Here is a 16,922-nt window from a genome sequence, read left to right on the forward strand (position 1 = left end):
AGAAAAACACAGATAACTCAGAATCCTGTGTCTCTTTTACTATACTTACTAGCTACTTAAAAAAAACATTTCCATGATTCCAAAAATAAGCCTTTAATCTTTATTTTATCTATTCATCTAATTTATATCCTTGGTGGATTTAGAACATGTAAATAAATCTTTTGAAATGTAAAACTCAGAGAAAAATAATACATGAGTGTGAGCTTGCATTTATGTGTGAACACAAACATGAAGGTGATAAGTTGGCAGCCCGTGTGTCATTTCTTACCGTGTGTCAACTTCTTACAGAAGTTTGTTTTGTCCTGCACAGTGTTGTGGTTATGGAGGTTGTTATTAGTTTTTAGTGAGTTAAGATTTTAAAAATTAAAAGATTTCCAGCTTCTCTTGAGAAATTATATGATCTGGCAACACTGCATGCACCTACTTGACAAGTGGCTAGAGCTATAGAGTAGATGCCCTTTTTAGAGAAGTATGCAACTTTGAGCTTGCCACAGAGTCAACCAAACCTCACTGTTTTTCCAGTTCAGTTTACCTTGCTCAGGTCCATCCCATGCCAGACTTTCTTAATCATGTCAGTCTGCTCTCCTAGAGAGAGAAAATTAAAGTGCCTAGTACTGGACTACCGTCTCATTTAATGAGGTATCTAGAGCGAGTGCACAAATATAATTTAGGGTTTAGCTCATTTCCATTTTATTTTTACTTTTTTTTCTTCAGCAAGAGCAAAGATCTTATAAAAATAAAACTCTTGTCAAAAGTCTAAAATTATTCTTTTTGTTGAAAAACAGTAGATATTGCTACCCTAATTTGTGGAGTCCCAAAGAAGTATATCTAATATCTGCAAGTTTTGTTCATTGTTAACATACTTCTCTAAGTATGTTTATATTTTTATGACTATATGCTTAAATCAATTTTGTATGTATATTTAAATAAAAACAGTATTCAGCAGATGCAGCAGGGGACAAACTGGATACTAAAGGTAAACAAGAAAACAGAAGGAGGAGCAAACCCTGACTAAACAGCACAGCCTGGAATTATATAAAGAGTGAGGATAGTGTGAAAGTGACAGGAATGGGAAAACAAAACAACAAACAAAAATAAAAATAAAATACAGGATGTGTTTCAAAAGCTAAGTACAAAACATTTCAATAGCCACCACAGAAAATTGATTTCCCAGGTGTCTGTGGGCGGAAATAGGCTGAAATGAAGAAGCAGAAGTCTCCTAAGGTTCTGAATCTCACTGGCATCTATAACCTTAGCCCCATTCTCTTGCTCGTCTTTCAAAAGCCACAGTGAGGGAAATTAAGCAGGGACTGGTTAAATTAAACAAATAACTGGCTGCAGAAACCCAATGAAAATAAGTGTACAATTAATTTCTAATGGATGAAAAAACTCCTTTCCTGGCGTACGGGAGTTGAAATGAGAGGTATTGACTTTATATCATATAAGGGTAAGGGGGAGGGACAAAAAAAAGACAAAGTTCAGGTACAAGAAAAGTAAATTCTTACAGGGGATAACGCCCTGTACAACTAAGCACCGAGTGAGAAAACTACAGCTTAGGTAGGGGCTTCGCACAGCTTAGTTTAATAGCAGCTATTTTACCTCAGAAAGATTGTTTGTCATTGTGGGGGGTGGAGGGAGTAGGCAAGATGCAATCATAAGCAGGTGTTAGTACTGCCCTAGATTTAAAAACACTGCCGGGTTTTAACTCACTGCAGGGTTCCCACGTGGAAGCCAGTCTTGCAGGTGCATCATTTTGAACTTAATCTACTTCTCAAGTACCCATCCATTTGCTTTCTCTACTGTAGCTAGATACCTTAATAATTATCATTATTCTAATAATTTTTAGTTATTTTAAAATCACATTCTATATTCTGATTACTGAAAAACTTACATACTCATGTGAAAGTAGCCTAATTTTACTATTTTGTTTTTCAGGGAAACTAAAAGTAACATACTGAGTTGCCTTATTCCTCCTGAAAATAACTTTAAAAACTTTACGAGAAATATATATGTGGACTTTTTTTGTCTGTAAATTTTTGTATGTTTATTCCAGTCTACAACTACCAAAATCCTAAACCTGATAGCATTTCTAGCATTTCCTTGGATTTAAAAGTTTCTCTTGTTGTGTAGAAAATGAGATTTATATAGAAGCATGCTCAATAGCTATTCATCAACATTTTTAATGAGAGAGCTCATATTTGTTTATATAAAGGAAACCAGCTAGAGACATTTAATCATAAGCCAGATAGTGAGTTATATTTATTATTAAAATAAATAAGTTGTGAACCAAACAACAGCATTCCAATTATGCAATAATGATACTGTAATTGGTTAGAGGAATTTACTATTAAACTAAAATTTAGTTGCAAATATCATGTAATTTAATCTCTCCTAAGTAATACCATTATTACAGTAGAAAATGTAGCTCAGTTTCAATCACCTGAATCACAGCAAAATAGAAAATCCCCTCAAAGTGATAAATCTTATCGCTCTTTTGTTTACTTTCTTTAGTGGAAAGGTATTTAATACACATCGACTCATATTTTCCCTCATTACTATCATGGATTTCTTCTTAAATCGCTTATACTAGTAAAGTTAAAAACCCCTTCCAACTTGATATCCGTCAAGTTGGAATTCATGGGTAGGGTATCTCAAAGCCTCCTGTTTGCCTTGATGTTAATTGAGAAAGTAGCAGTTTATGCTGATTTCCTAGTGTTAAAGCACAAACTATGATTGCAGCAATAAACCGAGAGTTTCTCTCTATTCATTTCTCTGTCAAAAACATTACCACTTAGTTTCATGTATTTTTAAGGTGGAGTGAGTTTCCATGTTAGAATGCTCATTAATATTTTTAATATTCGATATGTTGTGGAAATATATTTGTTTATGGTGATCATGCATTTTTATTATTGTTGCAAAATGTTTACCAGTTTTATGACATGAGATATTATTTATGTTTTCATGTTTGGGTTGTCATAAATTCTTCCAATCAGACATAATTGTAAACATCAACCTTGATTTCACCATTATATCATTTGGTCTGAATGGTAACAAGGGGCAGGAGTTAAAAACCATCATACATTACTGTAAGCCTACAATTAGTAAAATCCTTAGAGAAATTTAAGAGAAATTCATCCTAGTTTCCAACTTTCTAGAAAAATACTAGCTTGTTCTGATAAATGATAAATTGCCTCAAATTCAGGTCTGTAAGTGTCACTTTACATCTAATCTAGAAACAATTACAAAATAGTACTGTAACATTAAAAACAACTCTCCTGTTTTAACATATTTCATATAGTATTTGTCATTATAAATGGTATTACACCAATCCTAAATTGACTGTTTAGTTTTCTTGATTCCTCTTTATAAAACTCTTAGGAAGAAAAAAGGAATTAACACATCTTAGCATGTCCATTGAGCCAAACATTGTTCCAAGCATTGTACTAGGTGCATTTGATGAGGGGCAGTGATGCAAGGCAGTTAAGATGCGTGTTGAGTTTGTATCTTTCCTTACGCTATACTTGCTAGTGTGGGTTTGATTGTTTTTATTAATTTCTCTATGCTATACTTATCTCTTTGGTGCAATGAGTGTAATCCTAGAATCTACTTCCTAGGGTTGTTGTGAGACAAATTAAGTTAATGATAGTAAAGTACCTGGAGCACTCATTAGCCTGGAGTAGGCACTCGACTTTAGAAACTGTCACTCTCCTCATCAAATCTCATAATGTGAGGTACCATTATCCCCATTTTACTGATGAGGAAACTGGAGTTCAGAGAGTTGAAGCGATTTACGTGGAAACAACATGGGAGGTCATGCTTTTAAAATGAAGTAAGAGCTTTAATCACTAAATTATATTCTAATGTTTTCTCCATTTTAAGCACACACCTATAACTTTCCTTCTACATACTTACTGGGGGGAAAATTATCTGCTCATGTTCCTTAAATTAGATACAGTAGTTACTTTAAATCTGATAATTGCAAAGGGGTTCACTGCAACACATAATCAAGTTCCTCAGATTAGACAGTGTGTGCGTGTGTTTGTATAAGGGAATAAGGGGTGGGCACAGAGGACTTATCACTTCAACACTAACGCATGAGGAGTAAGAGTGTTAACATGTCTTTGAATCAGAAAACCACAGAAGACAGCCTGAGGGAAACCATGATCCAGTGGAAACCTCATGTAACCCTACTAAAGATAATATTAAAATACACAAAGACAAAATTAAGTAAACATGATAATTGTTCAGGCCCCAAAGTACTAGAGAAAATTAATGGATTTTCTAAGAGACCAGGATTTTAACTCTTAAGAGTGACTCTAGAAATCTTCTGCCAACATCACAACATTCACGGAATATACACAAAAGACCTTAAGGGCATCATGGAACCCTTTTAGATTAAATTTTTTAAAATGGGCTGCCCATTTTACTTACTTTTGCAATAAGCTTTACTTTCATACTAGACTCATATGGGCATACCTTATGTGCAGTTTACTCTGGAACCTCTTGGTAAATGGTAAGTCAACTGAGAAAGCCCCTGAAAAGTAGTAGACTAATTTTTTGGTCCAAGTTCACTTCATGGCTGCAAATCTTATAGAAGGTATGTGTTTTTCTGAGACTTAGCTTGATGTTATTTAAAATTGCATTTACAATTTTAAATCATGTTAACACTTATTACTTCATTGACTTCTCTAAGAAATCCTGTGGAATAATTTGGCAACCACTAGAATCCCTATTTTATAGTCAAGGATTCTTGATTCAGAGAAGTGCCTTTCATCAGGTCAAATGGAACACTGTGGGCTTGGAATAAATGAAAATAGCTCATATTTACTCATCACAATTGTAAATATTGTATGCCCGTTGTTTATTTAAGCTTCACAACAACAAGCAGATGAAGGGGGAGTTAATATACTGCTCACCAAAGTTAGAGGATATTTTATAGCTTTATATTCATTTTTTAAATATCTCCTAATTTTTGTGAGCAGTATATATCCATTTTACAGATGAGTATCTTAAAGTTATGTATCTTCCCATAGATCACAGCTAACAAATGGAAAAGTAGTCATTCAAGCCCAAACTGATTCTAGTTCCCAAGCATTTAATCACTTGACCACATTGCCCTTCTGAATGCAATAAAATAATAAAATTTGTGGTTCCTACTTTCAAGTTATTTAGAATCTTTTAAGAAAGCAGTGAAAGTATAAATAGGTTTAGCATAGGAGAGAGTTCTGGTTTCTTTGGAAGGAAATGAATGTTGCATTTGGAATGTATATTATTTCAGTACTCCTGAGTTTGTTTAGTTCATACAGTCTTGCTTTATAGGGCCTAGAGGCAGAAAATAGTCTTCTTACCTTACAGCATTTGAGGCTAAAACTATTAGGTTTGTGGTGTTGAAATAAATATGTCTGCTGTTTCTGTTCTAAGACTAACCAGGCTAGGAATATAATAGGATTTGGAATTTAAATGTTCATAGGACGCAAATTATAATTTAAAGCCACACACTTCAGACTTCTTTACCACCTATTCTGCAAGCTCTCTTAGAGTTAACTCCTTTGTCACCAAACGCAGTAATGCCTACTGGGCATGCCCAATGATACGGTAAGAGCCTGCAAACAGTTTCACTTACTCCAGGTTTTACCAGCTGCAAAAGAAAGGAGGAGACAGAGGGAAGAGTTAAACAGGTACAGAACTTGGATCAGCTCAGGATGCCCATGATCAACCAAGGCAGTGCACTGAAAGCTCTGACGAAATGCTGCCGTGAAAAACACCTTGTCAGAGAGACTTGAGTCTGGTCTTTGAGTTAGTTGCCACGTCAGCTTGGTGGGTCCCTCTCTTTTTTGGCGCAGCTTACGCAGATCATGAAGGTATAAAGTGATCACTCAGGCCAGGGTCAAGTAAGGGCTGGGCAGGGACGTTGTATCTGGGAGAATGCCAGCGACTGTGTGAGTCTTGCTTGTCCCTGCATTCCTCGAAAAGCTGCAGCTTTTCAGGGGTTCCAAGCAGGAGAGCAAAGTGCACAGGGAAAACCAGAGTTCATCTCAAATACTGACTCTCTGGCCCCTTTCTTTCGGCTGCCGAGCCTTTCTTTGGCACCCTCTCAGGTACCCTCGCCCAATCACGACTAAACCCCAGAGAAGTGAAATCTTTACACAGCGTTCCGTGGGTCTCGCTGGGGCCTGGGCATGCTCAGTAGGCTACTTGGTTCTCTGGTGTTGTCTCTCTTTCTCTCTTCTCTCTCTTTCTCGCTCCCCTCCTCCCCGGAGGGTGGGTGGTGACAAGTTAGAAGCTCTTGCGGCAGGTCCCCGCCCCCCGGATCGGCCTCCCCCTGCTTGCTCCGCAGCATCCTGACCCGGAGCTGGAGGAGCGGCGCCCGTGGGCCAACCCCACCAGCATCTCAGCTTGAGGACGGCCCGCCGCTCTCCATGGTACTGCGGAGAGCTCAGCTCCGCCCTTCCCTTTCAGAAGGACAGTACCCCGCGTCACGTAACCCAGCCTTCTCGGGCTCCACCGCTGCCTCCTCCTTCCCAGCTCTTTGCCTCTCCTCCTCCTTCTGCTCCCCTCCGTTGCCTGTTCTTCCCTCCCGCACTCCTGGAGATAGACGCTCAAGCCTGACGCCTCTGAAAAGGCAGCGGCAGTCGCCTTATCCTCAGACCTCAGGAAATTCTCTTTGACCGATGCATGCTTCAGGCTCAGGCTCGAGCTAAGGGGAATAACCCGGCAGGTAAAGAAGCCCAATTTGGGTTGGGGGGGGAGGGGATGGGGCGAGGCAAGCTGGAGAAGGATATCTTTCCCCGTTGTAAGTGAGCCAGGATCTGCTACAAATGCACGGGGAAGGGTGGGTGGCGGGAGGGTGGAGGAGTATAGATGCTGGTTGTTTTGCATGCAGCTTTTTAAATAGATGGCAAGAAGATGAGGTGGTGATACTGAGGTAGTAACTTAGAGGCTGAATGCAGTGATTTATTAGCAAAAGAAAGGTACAGGCAAGTTAGAAACCAAAGCAATAAAATATATCTATTATCTACATTTTTCTTTCTCTTCCCCATCAGCCGCATGCTGTGCCAATCCTTAATTTCTGTAGTCGACTCCAGGCTCCGAGAAACTGCGCTGGCATTAGAGATGAAGCTTGGAGACTGGGCGGGAAAGCCAGGGAGAATTTTGGGTGTGCATTGGTATTGATGGACTTTGCAAAAGCCGGGAGATAATAATAGGCACTTCTAAAATTCACCCACAATTTTGACGTTCTTTATGATGGCATATATTGAAGGGTGCATAGAAAGGTGTCTGTGCATGTGTGTATGTGTGTGTGTGTGTGCGCGCCCGTGTTATACCACAAACATATTAAAATAAATGCAACTGCAGCCGATGAGCATACTGTATCGATCCTTCCAGTGGCTTGGGAATGAATCTGATTCTAGAAATGAAAGAAAAGATTAATGAGGCTGTTAGTCTGCTTTTGAATTAGAGCGCTTCTTCCTTTGGCTGCAGTAAGGTTGTTTTTCAGATCCTTTTATTTCATCCTCTAATTTGTGAACTCGCCAGGTTTTTCCGGCACCTAGAGAGAATCCTCTTTTTCCATATAAATACAGATACTCTTCTCACACACAATGAGCTTCCTCTAAGAACTGGATAGTCAGTTGACCTCCCCTGTGCTTAAGAATATATATGTGTGTTTCCCTTCCCTTCATCATTCCTTAAAAAACCGTCAAGGTATGCATTACTGGGGGAGGGCAGAAGAGAGGTTGTTGAAAGGTTTTGTGATCTATGTAATATTAATTAGTAAAATAACTGGCTCCAACCAAGTCATAAATAAAAATGGTTTTTAAAACCATGAGCTTGTGGATGGTTACAAAGCATTATTCTTGATCTTGAAATTCCAGAATTAGTTCACAAATGATTGGAGACTTGGCTGTTTCCTTAGTCCAATTAAAAAAAATGAGTATATTGAATAGTATGCTATCTTAGAGTGATTTTTAAGAGCACCTTTCATTGGGCTTGGCACAGGAGTAGACAAGATATGGCTGGTGACTGGTGATGGTGTGGGATGTATCAGCCATAATAAATAAGCAACTGGGATTTTTATTTCCTTTTGCTAGTGGAGTGTGTGTGTGTGTGTGTGTGTGTGTGAAAAAGAGTGTGTGTGTGTTTAGTGTTCTGTATGTGTTTAAAGAGAAAGAACCAGTCATCAATTTCATCTGGGGAGGAACTTGAAGTGGGATCCCCTCGCTTGGTGGCTCTCAGCTGACACCTGTAGGGATTGCTCTGTACTGAAGAGAAATGTGCTCAGCTCTCTCCATGGAGGAGCAGCAGCACAATGCGGTGTCATAAATTACTGCTAGTTTCAGCTTGTAGGGAAAAAAAGTGTTAATTGGATTGTGAGGTTCTGTGTCCAAGTAATAAACTGTGTGCGTGTGTGTGTGTGTGCTTGTGTATATGTGGTGTGGGGGTATATATATGTTTGCTTGACATGACCAGATTATACATCTGTGATTTTTTGGTCAAAATGTGAGAATAATATTTATTGGTTAAAAAGTTACTTCCAACAACTCAGTATGATTTCTGTACCATTTCAAGAACCTGCCATATTAGAGTTGAATAAAATCAGGTGATTTAATAGTGTAGTGAGTGATTCAAAAATATTTTAAATTCTAGCATCTTATAACTGTATCAGCTAAGGTAACACACATACCAACTGCTGTTCTGACCACACAAATCCTAAGAGCTGACAGCCAGATAAGTACTTGAGAAGGAGTTAAGATCACTATATTGTTAGGCAAATATGAAATACTTTACACATCTGTATGAGTTAATGTCAATTGAAACATTAATACTGCCAAAAAATAGATATTTGACTCCAGTTAGATATTTTCTTCTGTAATAGATTATACCTAAAAAGGAGAAAATCAATTGTTTAAAAATTTAAAATACTCTCAATAAACCATCAATATTCCCTTTCTCTCTGAGAAAAATAAAATGGTAATAACGATATGGAAATTCAAGCTGTCAGCTTCCAGTGGAGAGTTTGATCTGCTTTTCCTGTTGTAAAATCAGCTATTAACTGACATTTGAATAGGTTGTATTTTTATTGTTCATGTACAGAAGACTTTAAAAGAGCCTTTTTGCACCTCTCTTCATATATTTAAAAAAAGTGTACTTTCTCGGAAAAAGTAGAAGATAACCATAACCAAATCTCCTTGAAAACCTGGGAGGCGGTTACCTATTAACAGTTATAATAAACTACAAGGGTGTAGTGGATGATTGTAAGAGTGTGATATTAACTATTAGGACATATTAGGTCTTAATTATAGGTAGATCAAAACAAATTCCTTCCAATAAGGTTACTCTGACTTACCAACAGAAATAGTTATGTACCTGGTTTCTGAGCTGAATAATGATTTATATGATACTACGGATGACTTCAGAACTTTATTTTAATTCTCTGCAGATTTCTGGGTCCTTATTAAAAGACAAAACAAAACCAAAATGCATCACCAACACACAAGCAATTGATATGCCAACATCTTCGCTTGGCCTTGCAGAGGTGGAGAGAAAAGAAGAGGAGCTGTTGTGATTTCCACATCTGACAGCTTGTGGCTATTTCACAGCTTCTGGGTTTGCACCTGGCTGCTGGGAGGGATAAGGAGAAAGAACATCCATCCTGAGAGGCCATGCACAAGGAATTCTGCTTTGGCTACAGTGGTGCTGGAAGTCCATGATATGACAGAAGACACAGGCCTTTGAAATTACCCTGGGGTTGATGAGTGGTGCTCCAAAGAGACAAGAAACCCCTTTCTGCCTTCTGGTTTGGGACACTACTTCTGGAGAAGGCATTTACAAGCATCCAAGGATTCTGGTCCATTGCTGGCATCTTGTGCTTCCCAGAGAAGTGTTTACTTCCTACCTGACTCTTTCTGCTTCCCTTTTGCCTGGTACAGCTGATGGTACCCTGCAGATGTTGATATTTCAGGAGTGAAACGTCTGTTGACACCACGGATGCCCTTTAACTAGTTCATGGGACTCAAATGGATGAGTGATTTCCCTTGACCTCCTGTGGAAGCCTTTCCCGGAACGTTGCTTCCAAAGTGTATCCTCCCTTTGGTCTGGAAGTTTTGCGGCTGCCCTGTACCACTGGGGTCTACGTTTTCCAGTTGGCAGGGGGCTACAGGGAGAGAGGGAGAGCTTACTGGAAGAAGAAGAAGAAAAAAAGAGCTAGATAAAGGAGGGTGCATCCCTCCCACTCTTACCCACGCCTCTACTCTCCTGACCCCGGACCCTTATTTCTGCATCACGGTGTCCAGGACGGTTTTGACCCTGTCGGCCCCGGCACCCCCCCGCCGCCCCCCAGCCCCGAGCATGGGGACGGCGCTTCTCCAGCGCGGGGGCTGCTTTCTTCTGTGCCTCTCGCTGCTGCTCCTGGGCTGCTGGGCCGAGCTGGGCAGCGGGCTCGAGTTCCCGGGCGCCGAGGGCCAGTGGACGCGCTTCCCCAAGTGGAACGCCTGCTGCGAGAGCGAGATGAGCTTCCAGCTGAAGACGCGCAGCGCCCGCGGCCTCGTGCTCTACTTCGACGACGAGGGCTTCTGCGACTTCCTGGAGCTCATCCTGACGCGCGGCGGCCGCCTGCAGCTCAGCTTCTCCATCTTCTGCGCCGAGCCCGCCACGCTGCTGGCGGACACGCCGGTCAACGACGGCGCCTGGCACAGCGTGCTGATCCGCCGCCAGTTCCGCAACACCACGCTCTTCATCGACCAGGCGGAGGCCAAGTGGGTGGAGGTCAAGTCCAAGCGCCGGGACATGACGGTGTTCAGCGGCCTCTTCGTGGGCGGGCTGCCGCCCGAACTGCGCGCCACGGCGCTCAAGCTCACGCTGGCCTCGGTGCGCGAGCGGGAGCCCTTTAAAGGGTGGATCCGGGACGTGCGGGTCAACTCCTCGCAGGCCCTGCCCGTGGACAGTGGCGAGGTGAAGCTGGACGACGAGCCCCCCAACAGCGGCGGCGGGAGCCCGTGCGAGGCGGGCGAGGAGGGCGAGGCGGGCGTGTGTCTCAACGGAGGCGTGTGCTCCGTGGTGGACGACCAGGCGGTGTGCGACTGCTCGCGGACCGGCTTCCACGGCAAGGACTGCAGCCAAGGTAAGGCCCGACGCCCGACCCACAGCCCCGGGGCTGTCCTCTGTCCCGAGCAGGGCCCGGGAGCCAGGGCGCGCGGGTGGCTGGGCTGGTGCATGGGGAGCTCCTTCTCAGGACAGCGTGTCCGTTGGTGTCCAGGTGAAGACCTGTGTCTGGCCTCTCCGCCTCATCACCTCCCACAGCTTCTCCCTTGACATCCTTTTAATGGTTGAGCAGCCACATTTCCAGGTTCAGTTTCCTCCTGGGAGCCCTTTCTAGCAGCCCTACTCCCAACCACGTGGCGAGCAGGATGACCTGTCCAACTCATTCCTTGGATTCCCTGCCAGGCTGCTCCCTGTACTTCACCCGAGTAACCACTGGGCTTTCCTTTGCCACCTTTAAGTCCCTAGCGCTCAGATTTCCCCCACTAGTTGCAAATTGTATCCAGATGATTGAGCACACGTTTGGTGAAGAATGAAGTGCAGGGCAGCTTCACAATGCTTGAGAATCCCCACATAGTTACTGTTGGTAAAAGACACGAGAGAACAGGATTCGTGGGCATGGCTGTGCCTTTTACAAAGTAAAGTGTGAAGTCCTTTTACTGGTTGTGGAAGGATGGAGGAGGGAGCATGTGAAGATTTTCTTGATTGGAAGGAGGGTTCTTGCAATTAACGTTAGTTTCTATGGTTATGACCAAATCCAACATTTGTCAATTTAAATAAAATGATGTGATTTCTGTGGTTTCTTAAGTGGGAGACAGGCCAGCTAATGTTTAGAAATGTTAGAGATTAAATAGCATTTCTCAATTAGCAGATGCTTTGGGAAGAGAAATTTAGATGGTGTTGTCTGGAAAGCTAATAAACAGGATGTCTATGAAGGATTGCAGGAGATTATCTGAGGATATTCAGCTAATGTTATCAATCTGAGAGGGGGAGGCTACGTTGTCATTTCTGTTGTTAGAGATCGAAACAGTGTGAAATTTAAAATAAAACCAGATCTAAGCTTTATTTTCTCTGCTTTATATACAGTTTAGTCAATAGTTTCTCCAATATTACTACATGACAGTGATCAAGGGAAAATATTGTATAAATACAGAAAAGCTTATGAACAGAAAGTGAGTGATATGAAAACAATGAAACATGGACATGCCTGTGGCTAAGCAGAAGGAAGGTGCCAGGGTTTAAAGTAGATAGCTTATGGTCAAACCAAGGTAATCTACACATGGGTAAGTGCTATTTATGGTTGAAATTTAAAAAGAGGTGAATTATTAAATCTGATTTCAAAAGCTGTAGGGACTAAAATCTATGTATGGCTGTATATTATTGTATAATGTCTTCTGGGGGTTTTTGCTGACACTGCTAAGGGGAACTAGCCCTTGTAAATTTTATTAGACTTGGCAGTTCCCTCTCACCTGACTTTTAGAAAATTGAAGACTTGATACAATTTGTAATTGTTTAAACAGCAAAGGGAGATAGAAAGAAAAAAAGCTGGTCATTAGCAGAGTTCATGAGTTTATGAAAATTGTAAAAGGTTATTTTCTTGCTCTATTTTCATGAGGGCTTTTGTTTTCATTATATTTTGGCTTAAGTCATTATAGAAGACTGTGTATTCCATGGCCTGTACTGCACTTCAGCTTGGCCAGTAAATTTCCATGGATTTAGCATCAGACCTTGTAGTTACATTTTACATAAATAAAACAATACATGTTGCCCTCTACCAAATCTAACTTAACTGTAAATCATGAATAAGATAGCTACATGTGATGATTTGCAATAATATAATTTGAAGTTGCATACCTATACACTGATTAATAGAAATGAGTAAAAATGAACATTATTTTATGGCAAAAATTGTGCTAAGTATCCCAATGCCACTTTAAAATACAGAGCAGGCAATTTAATGAAGGACACATGAGGTATAACTTGCTTCCTTAAATTAGGAAACAAATATGACACAGCTTGTTCTTTATGGGAGGGTGTTTTAAAGAAAATTTTAATTTTTCCATGTATTTTTAACGTAGGGATACAGGGATCATGCATAATCGGGAGTAGTTAAGAGTGGAGAAAGAAGCATGACAATAGTGAACTGTTGAAGAGAAGCAGAATTAGATGTCTCTGAAATGCATTTTACTTTGCAAGTGGATAGCTCTTTCTGTAAGGTGAAGAATTTGGAATTATCAAGCTACATAATTAAACAGTATAATACCTGATGTATAAGGCAAGTCAACCGAGAATAGAAAATCCATCAGGATTATTTTGGAGCGTTGATTCGTTTTGAAAATTTGAGCCTAAACGGGAGTGCAAAGATCATTAGTAGTTGTGAAAAGAAAACAAAAGGCTGGATTCCTTTGATTATCACATAAATGGGAGATGATAAGGCAAAGTCTTCCCAAAAGGATTGGTTCCATTTTGATTTTTTTCCCTGTTTCATGTGTGTCAAGTGACTATTAAATAATTAATTGAGAATTGATGCCTCTCCCAACACCAATCATCTATTGATGGCTAGGGATAGATTATTTCTATTCAGATGAAGTATAAACAAAGCCCTTCCTCTAGCCAGTATTCACAATGACTGCGGCATTCTTCTTACAAACTAATTTAAAACAAATTCACATTCACTAGAGAAAAGTAGAAAAAAAATAACAGCAACCATTAAATAAAACTTAAATGATATCTGGATTCAACTATATTTTTTAAACTTAATAAAAATGTCTAATATTATTTCTATTGCCTTTGTATTTAAAATACCATAAAACTACTAAAAAGACGGTAAGACTATTCTCTTTTCACCCCATGGCCTAGAATGTCTTTTCCTTTTACTTTTTTTTTAAAATTTTACTTAAGTGAGAAGTGGGGAGGCAGAGAGACAGACTCCCAGACTCCCACATGCACCCCGACCAGAATCCACCCAGCAAGCTCCCTGCTGGGCGATGTTCTGCCCATCTGGCACTATTGCTCTATTGCTTGACAAACAAGCTATTTTTATTGCATGAGTTGAGGCCATGGCCTCAGTGCCTGGGGCCAACTTTTCTCCAACTGATCTATGGCTGCAGGAGAGGAAGAGAGAGAGAGAGAGAGAGGGAGAGGGAGAGAGAGAGGAAGAGAGGGGGGAGAGGTGGAGAGCAGATGTTCACTTTTCCCATGTGCCTTGACTAGGAATTGAACCTGAGACATCCATATGCTGGGCCGATGCTCTACCATTGAGCCAACTGGCCAAGGTCTAGAATGTCTTGAAACAATTTATGCACCTCTGAATTTCTAGAATATTTTTTACTTAAGAAGTTCACTTTCATCTTTTCTTTATTCAGGCCTAGAAAATTTTATTTATTAATGTGCTCATGGAAAGAGAACAAAAGAAATCTTTAATGTCATGAACAGGTTATTGGCAGAGCCTGGGTGTAAAGCCAGTAATCAGGGCCAGGGCCACTATCAAAACAGCCCGGCCCATGCAGGTTCGCATTGGATTCGGACAGTCGGTAAAGAAACCATGGAGCCAAAAACTGGTGGGCCATAGCCTTTAATCCTACCTTGCACCCGGTGGGCAAGTAAAAATACACACTGGACTCCAAAACCCAGTCACACTCAGTGCTCACAAAGCCACTGACTTATCCGAGTTTCCTAGAATCAAAGGTTTCTAGCTCACCAGCCTTATTTTCCTCAGTTCCCCATCTCCTTCCTTATCCCAGATACAAACTCTGTACAAACTGGCATCTCACTCAGCACTCCGCCATCTTGGCTGCTTCTCCTGGCCTCCTCCACATGGCCTCCTTTAGCTGCTGGCTCTACTCTCTCCACTCTCTCATGCTAACCTCAGGAACCAAGAGCGGAGTCCCGTTCTGCCTCCCTTTTATAATGTAGAAATCCAAACCCTTAATCCAATATACATAATAGGGAAGTCTCTAATACAAAGTCACTTCTCTGAGGCATGATAGGATTGTACCACCTCACACCAAAAAGGGTGGGACAGGCTTAATCCCAAAACCAAGCCTCAGGCTACAACAATCCTCAACACACATTAATATCACCTGGGCAATGGCCTCACGTGGGCAGCGCCTATTTTTAACAAAGTGAGCATAATACATTTTATCTGCCCAACACTGGGTAAGAGCACAAACTTTCTCAAGCCCTGTATTATCAGGTCTGCTGAATAAGATTTCCAGTTTATTAGGGTTGATAGTTTTTTAAGTTCAGGCATTAATTAAAAGAATATATATATATATTCATATATATATATATATATATATATATATATATATATATGACTGATGGAACACAACTAACTTATGCATCACTTAGGCTCTTTGACCCATCGAGTTAGTCTTCAACTTGAACTACCTAAGAATGTCATTTTTCCTAAATAATGGATGATTGTGGGGTACATAGCTTTTTCAGTGAATCATACTTATCTAAGTGCCTTGGATTCATTATTATTTAATAGGCTTCTACTTAAAAGGACTAATAGTTCCTAGCAGCTTAAAAGAATTGGTGACTACCATGGCTATCCTGCTTAAAAATGAGAATAAAAGGCTAATTATTGAGAAATTAAGTTAAACTTTTTAGAATTTCCTGCTCCAGGTTTTATGCATTTCAGGTTCATTTATATTAAAATTTCATACTAGACTCTGAGTGTCTCTTTTATTTACATTCCCTATTTAAATGGCCATAAACACATATGGCTTATGATGGTTGATTGCTCAATATTACTAAATATGGCAGTGTGATAGATGTCATTTAATAAAAACCCTGCTTTTTATGTCTTTACTAATATGACCAGATAGACAACCATATTCACTCATTTACTTACTCATCCATTTCTTTATTCAACAAATATCGAGGGCTTTATATGTGCTTGAATACTAAAATCAGGCATCAATATAGTAAATAGTTGTCTATTTACTATATTGGTTGTCTCAGAAATAATTCCTTCACAAACCTTGCATTCCAGTGAGGAGGCACAAGAGTAAAAATAAATAAATTAATGCAAATTTTAAATGGTAGTATGTATTTGGAGAACTGGTACATGGTATTGTGACAACTTAATTAACTAGATAAGGGCAAAGGAGAAATATTAGGCTCAGAATCCTGGTGTGGGAGATGTTACAGCATAGTCAAGCAACAAAGGAAGTTCTTTGAATATGGAGCTCTTAGAGAAAGAGGTGGGAGCAGATGATGCAGAGCCTTTTCGACTTGGCCAAGGATTTTAATCTTTATTGTAAAAGTGGTAGAAAAACAATGAAAGTTTAGTTTGGAAGGTGAGGAGGAGGAGGTTGCCAGTATTAAATTTGTATTTCAAAAATGTCACTCTGGCTACAGTATATAGAACAGATTGATAGGGGGCAAGAAGGAAGGAAGAAAGGAAGAAAGAAAGGAAAGAAAGAAAGAAAGGAAAGAAAGGAAAGAAAGGAAAGAAAGGAAAGAAAGGAAAAAGAAAGGAAAGAAAGGAAAAAGAAAGGAAAGAAAGGAAAGAAAGGAAAGAAAAGAAAGCATTATTTTCTGTTTGTCAGTCAACAACATTTGTTAAACACCCACTGTAAGCTGTAGACAGAACTAGGCCACATAGAGGAAGAACAAGATTCTTTCTCTAAGGAAGTTAGAGTCTTTGTGAGTTTATTTATGTATAGAAATCTAAGGCCATTCATTATTTGGTACACTTTGGTTCTACCTGTAAAAAGCATTATCTGGACCCTTTATGTGCTTTGTCTTGTGGTTTCTTTCAGGTATATCCATTGAATCTATAGGCTTCTGGAGCCCACTGGCAATGTCATACTTCATTATACCCTCAAGTTCCTTGCTAAACATGTCTTTCTTACAATAATATATATTGGTTG

The 16,922-nt window shown here is 40.2% G+C and overlaps 1 protein-coding gene across 18 annotated transcripts in view; it reads left to right on the forward strand.

Moving 5' to 3' along the window:
• The first annotated feature begins 10,231 nt into the window (after positions 1–10,231).
• The window catches only part of NRXN1 (neurexin 1), a 1,251,736-nt gene continuing 1,245,045 nt past the window's right edge, over positions 10,232–16,922 (forward strand). For all 18 annotated transcript variants that reach the window (XM_066378279.1, XM_066378280.1, XM_066378291.1 and 15 more), the window contains exon 1: positions 10,232–11,119. In XM_066378279.1, the coding sequence (XP_066234376.1) occupies positions 10,348–11,119 (772 nt within the window). In that variant the 5' untranslated portion in view covers positions 10,232–10,347. The remainder of the gene's footprint in view (positions 11,120–16,922) is intronic.

Source organism: Saccopteryx leptura, chromosome 3, assembly GCF_036850995.1.
Source record: "Saccopteryx leptura isolate mSacLep1 chromosome 3, mSacLep1_pri_phased_curated, whole genome shotgun sequence".
NCBI lineage: Eukaryota > Metazoa > Chordata > Mammalia > Chiroptera > Emballonuridae > Saccopteryx > Saccopteryx leptura.